This window comes from Onthophagus taurus, chromosome 7 (assembly GCF_036711975.1).
Source record: "Onthophagus taurus isolate NC chromosome 7, IU_Otau_3.0, whole genome shotgun sequence".
NCBI classification, from domain to species: domain Eukaryota; kingdom Metazoa; phylum Arthropoda; class Insecta; order Coleoptera; family Scarabaeidae; genus Onthophagus; species Onthophagus taurus.
In genome coordinates, this window is record NC_091972.1 from 24246755 (window position 1) to 24259238 (window position 12484).

A 12484-nucleotide genomic window follows, 5' to 3' on the forward strand; every position below is an offset into this window, starting at 1 on the left:
TAGTGTATTGTTACATTCGATTTCCAAAATTAAATCAATTTGAAAATAAAAAATTAATTACTTACACAAATTAACGTTATTAGAAGATTCTCTTTGTCCAATAACATTGTATTCGTCCTCATAATTTGTATTTCGACGTTTCGCATCTTGACATAGACCAATTACGATGAAGAGTAACGTGGTAAATGCAAAGGCGCCGAAAAAAAGTATGGGAATAACAGTTGACATTATTACTTATACACACAAGGGATTGGAAAACGAATGAGAAAAATCGCTAAAAAGTCGAATTGATTCTCTAAATCCTTTTCGCGATAAGATAAAATAAGTCTTTATGCCAAAGTCGCGACATAAAAAGTGTTTTAATTAAATAAAAAATGTAATTAACTTAAATAAAATTGCTTAAAATAAACGTGGACCATATCGACACGAAAGACTCGAAAGATTGTAGGATGTTAAGAATCATGAAAGCACCACGTCAAGAAATAGGCGTTACACCCCATCTTTTGTTAATAGGTATATTCGAACATACAACTTGTGTTATTACAACCTTGATTAAGGGCATTTTAACCCACAAAAAGTTTACAACCATCAGTATAGGCTATAATGGAGTAGCAAAGATCTATTTATTTACAACAACCTATGTTAATGTTTTTCTAAGACGATAAAGCGTACATGCCACATCACGAATTTGAAAAAATGTTATTGAAATGCGATAGTAAATACAATGGTAAAGAATGAACTGGTCGAATGACTAAAACAATGTGTCAAAAATAAAAAATTAACTTGAAAAGAACGTACTAGTATTGTCCGATGATCAGGATATAATGGAAAGATTGATAGAACACTTCATGAAACTGCTAAATGAATAAGAAGATATAACTGTGGAGGAGTGAAAATAAGTCCACTGGGAAAAGAAGTATTGCAAAAGTATTTCAAAGGATAGATTAAGGATTTGGTGGATTTAATACATTATTACCTCATTTAATGTGGAATTTAATTCTAAAACTTATTTTACTCTTATTATTTTTTAAAAAACATTGTTGTTTTCGTAAAAACTTAAATAACTAAAGACATGTATTTCGTTAATGCTACTTATTATCATCAAAAATTCAGTAGTCGGCTGTGAAATTGTATGTCAAACTTGACAAGTATGTTATAAAACCTTGTCGTCAAATAACTTTATAACCGTTGATATCCATGTTGCAAGTTTCGTTTAAATATTAAAATAAGTGAGACACATTATGTCAGTCATATAAGTTTTAAAGGTCCATTTTAGTGTTATTTTATATGTCGTTTGTGAACAAACTTGTGTAGTGTTTGTCTTTTTAAAGTTTATTTATTTATATATTGTATTTTAAAGTGTAATTTCATATTTTTAAAATATTTTTTATATGTCTGCTCTTTGTGATGTTAATTTTATTTTATTGAACATTCGGCTGAAGATGACTAAGTAAAACTAGTCGAAACCGGTTCCGTTAAAATAAATTGAATTTTGCAAGATAAGAAGTTATATTTATTTGTTTATTATTTTAATAAATAACTTTATAACCTATTTGTCAAGTTTGACGTAGAATTTCAATGAATTTTCGCTTATTTTAAGTAACATTACGAAATAAGTGTCTTTAGTTATTTAAGTTTTTTATGAAAACGACAAAGTTTTTAAAAAATAATTAGAGTAAGAAAAGTTTTAAAATTAAACTCACAACGTATACCAAATTTGGTTTTTCTAGCTTAATTTATTACGAAGATATTAAACTTTCTAAAAATTTAAGAGCCAACTTTGAAGGCCTATAACTCCTCAGGTGTACAGGGTGGTTCAAATTCGATGTCCGAATAGGCTAACTCGAAAACTATAAGAGTTAGAAGAAAAGTAGCTGACATGTATTGTCATGATCTCGTTTTTCGAGAAACTGCTAATGCCGAAAATCTCATAGCGCTATCGTCTTTTGTTTTTCCGCTAGAGGCCTTGGTTATTATTATTTCTTGAGTATTATAACTAAGACATTATATGGACACTTTTTTACAGAGAATTTGACGACGTGGTCAAAAAAATTTTGTCGGTTTTAGATTTTGAGATATTATCACAATTTTCGTTTTTTTTAATGAAAACAACCACTGATTATTCGCTTATTAAATTCGTTATTTTTTGATTACATTTTATTTCTGATTACAAAAATATAGGGTTCGACAGGTCTATTTCTTATTGTTTTAGAATAAAGCTAAAAATAAACTTTATAAAATTTCCATCTAGTGTCGTCGAGGAAATTAAATTTACAGTTTCCTGTAAGTTACGGGGCGGTAGGTAAAATCTAAAAAGTTAACAATTAAATACGATGATAACTTCTGGTATTTAAAAACAAATAATTCTTTAATATGTAACATTCTAACAAGTCAATCTTTTCAAAATTTTCGTAATTTATTTTAAAAACAAAATTTTTAAAGTGACACTTCAGAAAATTTTTGAATATAAACAAATGTTGCTATATGTTTATTTGAATTAAAAAAAACATATGAGCGCCATCTATCGATAATTTATTAAGTCATTTAAAAATAATATTAAATCGTAATAAAAAATGTGAAATAATGCAATGTGTAATAATGTGAAATATTCCAACTTTTGTGTAAAACATATATAAATTAAACAGTTCAACAAATATATTTGTTTCAAATATCAGAAATATGTTTTTTTAATTTTTAGTTATAGAACCGTAATTTACAAGAAACTGTAAATTTAATTTCTTCGACGACACTAAAAGAAAAGTTTACTTTTAGTTATATTCTAAAACAATAAGAAATAGACCTGACAAACCCTATATTTTTGTAATCAGAAAAAAATAACGAATTTATTAATATCTCAAAATCTAAAACCGACAAAATTTTTTTGGCTACGTCTTCAAATTCTCTTTAAAAAAGTGTCCATATAATGTCGTAGTTATAATAATATATAATAATAACCAAGATAATTACATTTGCGGGTTTTACGATATTTTCAATTTTAGCCTCTAGCGGAAAAACAAAAGACGATAGCGCTATGAGGTTTTCGGCATTAGCAGTTTCTCAAAAAACGAGATCATGACATGTCAGCTACTTTTCTTCTAACTCTTATAGTTTTCGAGTTAGCCTATTCGAACATCGAATTTGAACCACCTGTACAACTTAGTATAGAGGTAAGTTACTTTAAATCATCTTAATTTATTGTCCTCTACACGTCCCTGCTCTGTGTCGGTTCTTATGTGAATTATTCTGTATATTCGTGAATAGCTTGAAGACGAAAGCAGCTATCGAAATGTGGTAAATGTAAACTTACATTCATTTTTAAAGAGCTTTTCATTGATATTCACACATATATCTGAAGGCTTCAGGGGGTAAACTAAATCACAAAAGCCCTAAATATTTAATTTTGACAAGAAAGTTATTGCAAAAAAAAATTGCAAAAAGAGTTGCCTATGCAAACGGGTAATAATTACTTTTATTAAAAATACCTTACTTAACCATTCGTTAATCACCTATAGGTACACGAGACCTATGGGTTAGTGCATCGTATGAATTACAAAAACTAGTTAAGGTATAACGCTGTATCTCCGTGACATCTCAGAATTTATCTTTAGTTATCTTGTCACGAATTCATACATAGAAATTCACACTAGTTTCTCATGAATCTGGGATCACGCAACTTATACGGCTATTTAGGTTATTTGCGTCCATACCCTCCGTACTATTTTAGAAGTTTTGTATTGTCTTGTGACTTTTTTTGCCTTTTACAATTTATTGTAAGTGTTGCTGACATTATTTGTGTAAAGATATTTTTTTAATTTATTTTACGGTACTTACGTAAACTTCCCTATTTCAAGATATAAACGGATAAAAACAGTAGTGAATTGAATAAAAATTGTAATAAAATGAATTAAAATAGTAGCAAAGTGAATATAAATAGTAGTGAAACGAATAACTCTCAAGATATTGACAAGATTCATCGTATTATTTTTGAACATGATGTAAATGTAGTGCCCAAAGAAAACTTCGAAGATTCAGAAGAATCTAACGTAGAGAATAATTTAGAAACCAGATCCGTTGATTCGGATACTGACCATGATATCGACGAAATAGATATAGAAGCTTTAGAAGCCGAAGAAAATAAAAAAAGTGATAACTTTTATAGTGGTAAGTAAAAGTTAGAATTTTTTAATTTTTATTGGTAAGTTCTGTTCATCTTTGCCATAGGGAGAGATTATTATTATTATTGCTGCCAGGCTGAGGAGAGCGGCCCCTCTCGTTACCGCAACCTATAAGATCTATTGAAACTTTAGCCTTCCAAAGGTTTAGGGCAAATGTAGGTCCTTAATGAACCTTAGTATTGTCCTGAGGTCTTGAACCTTTATGTCGGTAGGTAACAAGGGAGATGGTACTCAATGGAGGAAAACACCATGGAAGATTACACAAGCACTCTCACATAATATATTAGTCAAATCATCCAGGCGCGTTGCTTCAGCAACAAGCCACGCAAAAAACAAAATCAACTGTTGGCGACTGTTTTTCGACGATGAATTAGTAAATTTAGTAGTACAAAATACGAATATTTAAATAAATAGTATCAAGCAAAAGTTTCTCCGTGATATAAATGGTAAAGAAACTGATCGTATAAAGATTGAATCTTTTCTGGGTCTTTTATACTTGGCAGGAGTATTTCGAGGCGGTCATCAAAGCCTTGATGATTTTTGGTCAACCGGCTTTGGAATAGAAATATTCTGTATGGTGATGTCTAAAACAAGGTTTAGATTTCTTCAAATGTATTCGTTTTGATGAAAAAGCAACCCGATCTCAAAGGAGTACAACAGATAAAAAAGCTGCAATAAAAAAAATATTCACTACTTTTGTGGAAAATTGTAAGTCTTGTTACCACCCTGGAAAAAATGTAACTGTCGATGAAATGCTTCCAGCATTTCGAGGATGATGTAGATTTAGACAATACACTCCTTCAAAGCCAAGTAAATATGGAATCTAAATCTTTTGTCTAAGCGATGCTAAGGTATTTTATACTTATAATATGGAAATTTATTGCGGTCAGCAACGTGGAGGGCCCTATAAACAGAACAATTCTGCTAACAGTGTAGTACTTAGATAGGCAGAACCAATATTTGGAACTGGTAGAAACCGCCGATAACTGGTTCACCAGCTTAAAACTTGTGAAGGAATTAGAGAAAAATAAATTATCTTACGTACGAAAAAACAAACGGGAAATTCCTTCCGCTTTCGTTTTACCAAAAAATCGGAACCAATATGATAGTCTTTTAGACATTAGTATCGTATGTACCAAGAAAAGGTAAAACCGTTGTATTACTGTCAAGCTATCATACATCAAGTAGTGCAATATCGTTGTTGATAAATTGTGTAACCTATAACACAGCACGATCTACACGAAGATGGCCAATGGTTATATTTTACACTTATTGAATATGGCTGGCATGAAAAGCCTTGCCTTGGCTTTAGCAACTCCTCATCTTGCAAGAAGATCTATTATGAAAAATTTACCTCGAAACTTACAAGTGTCTTTGGAGAAATATAAGCCCCCAACACCAGCAACATTAGTAACACCAGCAACACCAGCAAACGATAGGACAACTTCAAATAAAATAAAACACTGTGAACCTTGCTATAAAAATACCAAAAAACAATGTAAAACACAGTTCTCATGCGATAAATCATTGTGCCTTCGACTACATACGAAAATAATTTGCTTGGAGTGTTTCAAAAGCCAAACAAACGAAGATGATAAAGAGGATGATTTTTGAATTAATCCTTTTTATTTTATATTATAGATATAAATATATTATAAATTAATTTGTTAAACATAGTAATGTTTATAAAGCATAAACATTATTTTTTCATGAAAGTTTATTTTATTCGCCTTTAGTAGATTTCTTGTCGATCGTTTGTAAACGGCCGAAACAAAACTTAACATGAAAAATGGTATTAATACCACGATCACCATAACAAGAACTGAACTATACCGTGATACAATAAAGTCTACATACACCCCAGAAAATGATAATATCTCAGCTCCTGAAATGAAATTCAATAAATTTTTTAAACGAAGGATATTAGAAGTCTATATTATTTTAATACAAAGTCGAAACAGTTCGACTTGTGCTACGAAGTGAAGGCTACAGTAGTAGATTTAGTCGCACACGTCTCTCAAGACGGCTAAGCCCGAATTATTCTAGTTCTAGGTCTTATGCTAGAGTTTTCATTCAATAAAAATATACAACATAGTGATATCTTATACTAACTAGCGCTAGTTACCACTGTCTATAGAAGTAACATTAGACCTAAAATTAGAAACATTCGAGCTTAGCCGCACATCTCTCAAGACTGCTAAACTTGAATTATTCTAGGTCTTGTGTTAGTTCTAGTGATAGTACTAGTGTAAAACTAGAACTAACACTAGACCTAGAACTGGAACCTATCGGGTTTGGCCGTCCGTCTGAAGATATGAGTATGTTGTATATAAAAATATACAACATAGTGATATCTTATGCTAACTAGCGCTACTTACCACTGTCTCTAGAACTAACATTAGACCTAGAACTAGAAACATTCGGGCTTAGCCGCATATCTCTCAAGATTGCTAAACCCAAATTATTGTAGTTCTAGGTCTTGTGTTAGTTCTAGTGACAGCGCTAGTGCAAAAGTAGAACTAACATCAGGCCGAGAACTAGAAACATTCGGGTTTAGCCGCACGTCGCTCAAGACAGCTAACCCCGTATTATCTAGTTCTAGGTCTTGTGTTAGTTCTAGTGATAGTGCTAGTGTAAAACTAGAACTAACACTAAACCTAGAACTAGAATAAGTTTAGCCGTTTTAAGAGACGCACGGCTAAACTTAATGTTTTTAGTTCTGGGTCTAGTGTTAGTCTAGTTTTATTTGTTATTCAGCGCTAGAGAGTTGTATACTTACTTGTTAGAGTAGACTTTTTTGAGTTATGGATATGATTATGTTTTGTGTTCCCCTTGATTAATAATAACTTATATAGTTTTTTTGTAAAATATGGAAATAATATGGACTTCTTACATGTTTTGTTAAAAAAATTCATTGAATTACATTTCGGGAGCTGAGATATTAGCATTTTCCGGGCTGTATGTAGACTTTATTGTGTCACTGTACATCTTTTTATGAATTGGAGGAGATAAAATAACTCGCTACTTGGTGTTATACGATAAATATTAGAACAAACTGTCGATATTTCACAACATTTCCTGTAATAATATTATCTGTTTAATGATAAGATAGGATGAAACATCGAGTTGTTGTATATGCATGTAGTTATATTATAATATTATATAAAATCACTTACATAAATTAACGTTAATAGAAAGTTCTCTTTGTTCAATATCATATTCTTCTTCAGAATTTGTATTTCTCTGTCTTAAATTATGACGTACTCCTATAACGATGAGGAGTACTATTATAAAAGTAATAACGAGAAGTACGACAGCAACAGACGGAATAGCCATTACTACTTTAACTTGAGATACGTATCAGAATGAGAATAACATTAAAAAGTCGAATTGAATCAATAAATATTTTACGCGATAAGATTAGTTTTATTATTACAACCTTAATGAACGGTATTTCAACCAACAAAACATTTACAACCATCATTAAAGGCTATAAAGAAGCAGCAAAGATGTGAATGTTTGGATTGGAATTTACAGAAGATCCATATTTTTTGCTAAGAATACCGAGTTCTCAGATCTCTCAAAGACTATTTCTTTACAATAACCTGTGTTAATGTTTTGCTAACACGATAAAGCGTCTGTAGTACATGCCACATCACGAATTTGAAAAAATTTTAATGAAATGCGATAGTGAATACAAGGGTAAGAAATGAACTGGTCGCAATAAACTAAAACAATATGTCCAAAATAAAAAATAAACTTGAAAAAGCTACGAGAGTAATGCGTTGAAAGATGAATAGAACACTTCAGGAAACTGCCAAATGGACAAGAAGATATAACTGTGGAGGAGTGAAAATGAGTCCACGGGGAAAAGAAATATTGCAAGCAGACTTCGCTAAACTTAGGGTGAAACATCTTTGACATCACTTGAATAAACAGAGGCCTCGGCTAAACTTAGTGAGTAGAATCTATGATTTCGTGTGATTGTTATACACCTGATATCATATCAAGCCAAAACTGGTCAATACATTGAAAGGCCTTGGTACCACCTAGCTAAACAGAGGCCAGAGTTCTTTAATGAATATTGATGTAGATCGATGTAGCTCGCCGCCGAGGTAGTATGTTGGTTGACACCAGTCTTGTCTTGATATGGTATTAAGTGTAGTGCCTGTAGCTTCGCGTATAAGCTAGATCACTTAATCTTCTCCGTTAACAGAGATAAAAGGAGTATGACTAATGCTATTAATGATTAGTGGGATTTTGTGCTTCATGCGAAAACATATTTAGCTACAGATTGTGCCTCTTCTTTTTACTGATAGCGAAACCTTTTATACAGGGTGATTCAAAAAACGGCTGACAGACTTCTAGAGTAGATAGTAATACATGAAAAATTAAGATGAAAAGTCTTAATATACATGGGGTCGCAAATGCCTCCTTAACGAGATATAGCGGGTTAAAGTTTGTGTAAAATTAAACATTATCTGCAATAAAAAGCCCTTTTTCAAAAATATTGTTGACGCCATTGCTAATTTTGTTAAACGGGCTGTATTTTCGAGTAAAGTGATCAATTATCTATCAATTGGTCTCTTACAAAACTTAGATCAAAGCAATGGTTTTTAAGTAAAATACGGTTGTAGAAAATTTGTTAATCCAATCAAAAACTGTTGCTATAATCAAAGTTTTGTAGAGATCAATTGATAGATAATTGATCACTTTACACGAAAATACTGCCCGTTTGATAAAATTAGCAGTGGCGTTAAAAATATATTTAAAAAAGGGCTTTTTATTGCAGATAATGTTTAATTTTAAACAAACTTTGACCTGCTATATCTCGTTAAGGAGACATTTGCGACCCCATGTATGTATATTAAGACTTTTCATCTTAATTTTTGATGTATTATCTGTCCTAGAAGTCTGTCAGCGGTTTTCTGAATCACCCTGTATATAGAGATTGTTTTCACTTGCAACACCATATTTTGGAATTCTAGCTACCATAACGATAAAACTGAAACGCAGAAGCTCATTCACCTCATACAATGGAATTTGTACAAGGCAAGTTAGAACTGGTATAGATTACTATACTGAAAGCCGTTCCTGCCTCTCTTTATCAGAATGCGTTCCCACTTCCCAGTCTGCGTACGAAGAGGCAATTTATCATATCCAAGCCATGCTAAATTATTTTAATACTTGTTAAAATAACTTTAACGGGGACAAAATTTCATGTTTGATGATGAACGGATACAATAGCCAAGAACACTTACAGCAGGAGCAGTGCAGTTGAGTCCCTTTATAAGAGAACAGATATATAGAATGCACAGAGCATGCAGAATACATTACATACTCAGACAACAAAGATGTATATTCGATGACCGATTGAAATAGTAGCAAATGGCAACTTTAGTTTATACTTGATGCCGAAGCACTGCAATTAAGTTTAAAAAGAAATATTTACAATTTTTTTACTTATATATTGATGACAAATAATTTTAATATAAATATGTTGTTCACAAAATACACATTTAAGATATTATCTATAAATTGATAACATAGAGGGTCTACGAATTTCTTCGAATTATTAACATGATAAGTTTATGTTTTTGATAAATAAAAGGAAATTAATCACCTCTAAATTTTAAGATTAAAACCGATGAAGATTCTACATTTCTACAACAACAATTCTATATTCTCACAAATATTCATTTTGTATTTATTTCAATAGATCAACACACTCGAAAAATAAAATTGCAATAAAAGCAATTCAAAAGAAAATTATTTGGACTTCAAAAATTATCGCAATATGTTTATATGAGATACGTGTTAAAAAAGAATGCTTAAAATAGAATTCTATAAATACACTTCCAAAGATAAGATTACCTAAATTGAATGAACCGTACATATTTTTTTAAAAATTAGTTAATGAATTAAAAATATTAACTTACTTAAAGGTAGTTGATTGGTGGGTCTACGTCTACCTCTACGTCTACATCTTTCAGTGCTTTGGTTGGAAACATTATTTACATTTTCAGCGGAACTTCGTTTACATAAAGCCTTTAGAATGGCAAAAATTATGACACAAAAAATCCACAAACCAGTTAAACAGTAATAAATAAAAGTTTCGTCTGACATTTTACAACCAATTACATGCACCTTCCTACAGTCGATCGTGAACACAAATGATCATCATATAAATCAAAAAGAAATGAATTAGACATCATTTATTTTTATGAACACTTAACGATAAGATTATGAAAGTGATCGACTACGACAAAGGTTAATTAAAGATTATTAATATAAATAATTAATTGTTTTAATAATTAATTAACCGTTCAATATAAGTGCGCGATTTAAATTTCTACTTTCGCATTAACGCCATCTTTTGTTGGCTAGCTGTTACAAATGACAGTATTTAAATTAATAGAAACGTTTGATATTGTTGATAGGCAATTATAATAAATATTTATATTTTTGTAATCAACGACTAGACCTAGAACTAGAAACATTCGACTTTAGCCGTCTTTAAAGACGACGGCTGGTGTTAGTTATAAGAAAATTATAAAAAAAATCTTACTTAAACAAACCCTATTTGTTCGTCTTCTTATCACTGAAACCGTTAGTTCTGTTTCATCGTTTTTAGATTTTATTGTTTTCACCAGACAAATTATCAAAGCTAAAGAGACGCTGCTAATCACTACACTGAGAACTGTTATCAAACCCGTATCCATTTTATATACACATCTAGTATGAACGATAAATAATACTAAACCTTCTGTTCGATTTAATTTACAATAGACTTCTTGTTTACTTGTTTTTAAACTGAAATATTGCTTGATTTGACGACGATAAGATAAGTTTTTTTTAAATAAATAATTGCTTCTAATAAGGATTTATTGTACATTTTTTTATGTTCAATAATAATACCTAATCCTGTTCAAATAATACGCTTGGTTGAGGATGATTTCCGGTTATAATAAAGATAACTTACTTATAAAGACATCTGGAAGATCGTGTATTGTAGTGACCCTCGTTGATATTCCATCAAAACTATTTCTTTGTTTTTGCATGCTTCTTATAAGGCACAAAGCTAATATCAAAGAAATAGCACTAACCAGAAGAGAAATTATTATAATAATTGGAATAGATATAGATACCATTTTGAATGAAATTCAAAAGAGAAGTAATACCTTAACTGGATAGTTATTGATACTAGACATTTATAGTAAATAACATCTATTAGTTTTGGATAGCAAATGATAAGACCGATAAGATAAATAGAGGTAAATTTAAGCTTGTACTTACATAGTGTTTTTGAAGTTACTGTGGCTTAAAAACAAATTATTAATTTAAAATATTCATAATTTAATTATAAAAAATCTTGACTTTGTTATTGAAAACACTCAAAATAAATCGGGAGTATTATTGTGAAATAGTACCTATCGAAAAATCAAATTAAAAAAAGCGCTAATTTTAAATCAATTTTCACTAATGCTCAACAAAGATTCTATAAACTTTGTGATTTTTGTCTCAATGAGGTAGATTTATAATCCATAGGGGCATTAGTTGTAAATAATAAGTTATAATATTAAACTTACATGAAGGTTGATGTGTATTGCGTTTTAATTGACGTTTAAAACATATACACCAGAATAAAAGACTTAAAATTGTCAACACTACAATGGTTATAATAATGGTTAAGTAATAAGGCATCGACATTTTACTTGTACTACTTATCGAGATATTACTGCGTCTTTCACTTGATCTTTAAAACCAAATTTCAGAATCATTCAACTTATCTTTGCACAAAAAGATAAGATAATTTTTAAAAAATGATTCGAGTTCTTATAGAAAATTAAAATGTAAATTTATCAAGAACATCATCTTAACTAAACCATCAACTTAAGGGGCCCATAACACCGTTTTATTATATACAGAATACAACGACAAAATGATGAACCGTTTGGATTAAGCCACCTACAACAAAATCAAGAAGATGAAATCTACAGAAATTCCAGTAGAACAACAGAGAAGTTAGTTTGTGTACAGGCTTAAGTACCACCAAAAATTTATGGATTATCTAAAATCCATAAACAAGATATTGTCAGTGCCATAAATTCTCCAACGTACCAGGTGGTGAAGCTACTTGTCAAAATTCTGTTTCCTTTCACAAGTATATGAAGTAAGTAATCAAAAGTATGAAGTTAAATGCTCAAGTAAGATTCGATGTGGAATCATTTACCAGAATACCAGTCAAAGATGCCCTCGATGGTCTTCGCCAAAAACTCATTCCAGAGGGTTTATATTTAGGTAAAGAA

The 12484-nt window shown here is 30.6% G+C and overlaps 1 protein-coding gene across 18 annotated transcripts in view; it reads right to left on the bottom strand.

The window, feature by feature from the left end:
- The window catches only part of LOC111415269 (uncharacterized), a 121768-nt gene that overhangs the window by 11052 nt on the left and 98232 nt on the right, over positions 1-12484 (bottom strand). The window contains exon 1 of one of the 18 annotated variants that reach the window (XM_071198025.1): positions 11765-11919. The exons of 13 other annotated variants lie outside the window; for them this stretch is intronic. In XM_071198025.1, the coding sequence (XP_071054126.1) occupies positions 11765-11885 (121 nt within the window). In that variant the 5' untranslated portion in view covers positions 11886-11919. Of the gene's footprint in view, positions 1-65; positions 244-10114; positions 10337-10743; positions 10945-11157; positions 11322-11764; positions 11920-12484 lie in introns of those variants that run through there. 4 more of the 18 variants (XM_023046854.2, XM_023046857.2, XM_071198020.1 and 1 more) reach the window with 4 other exon arrangements.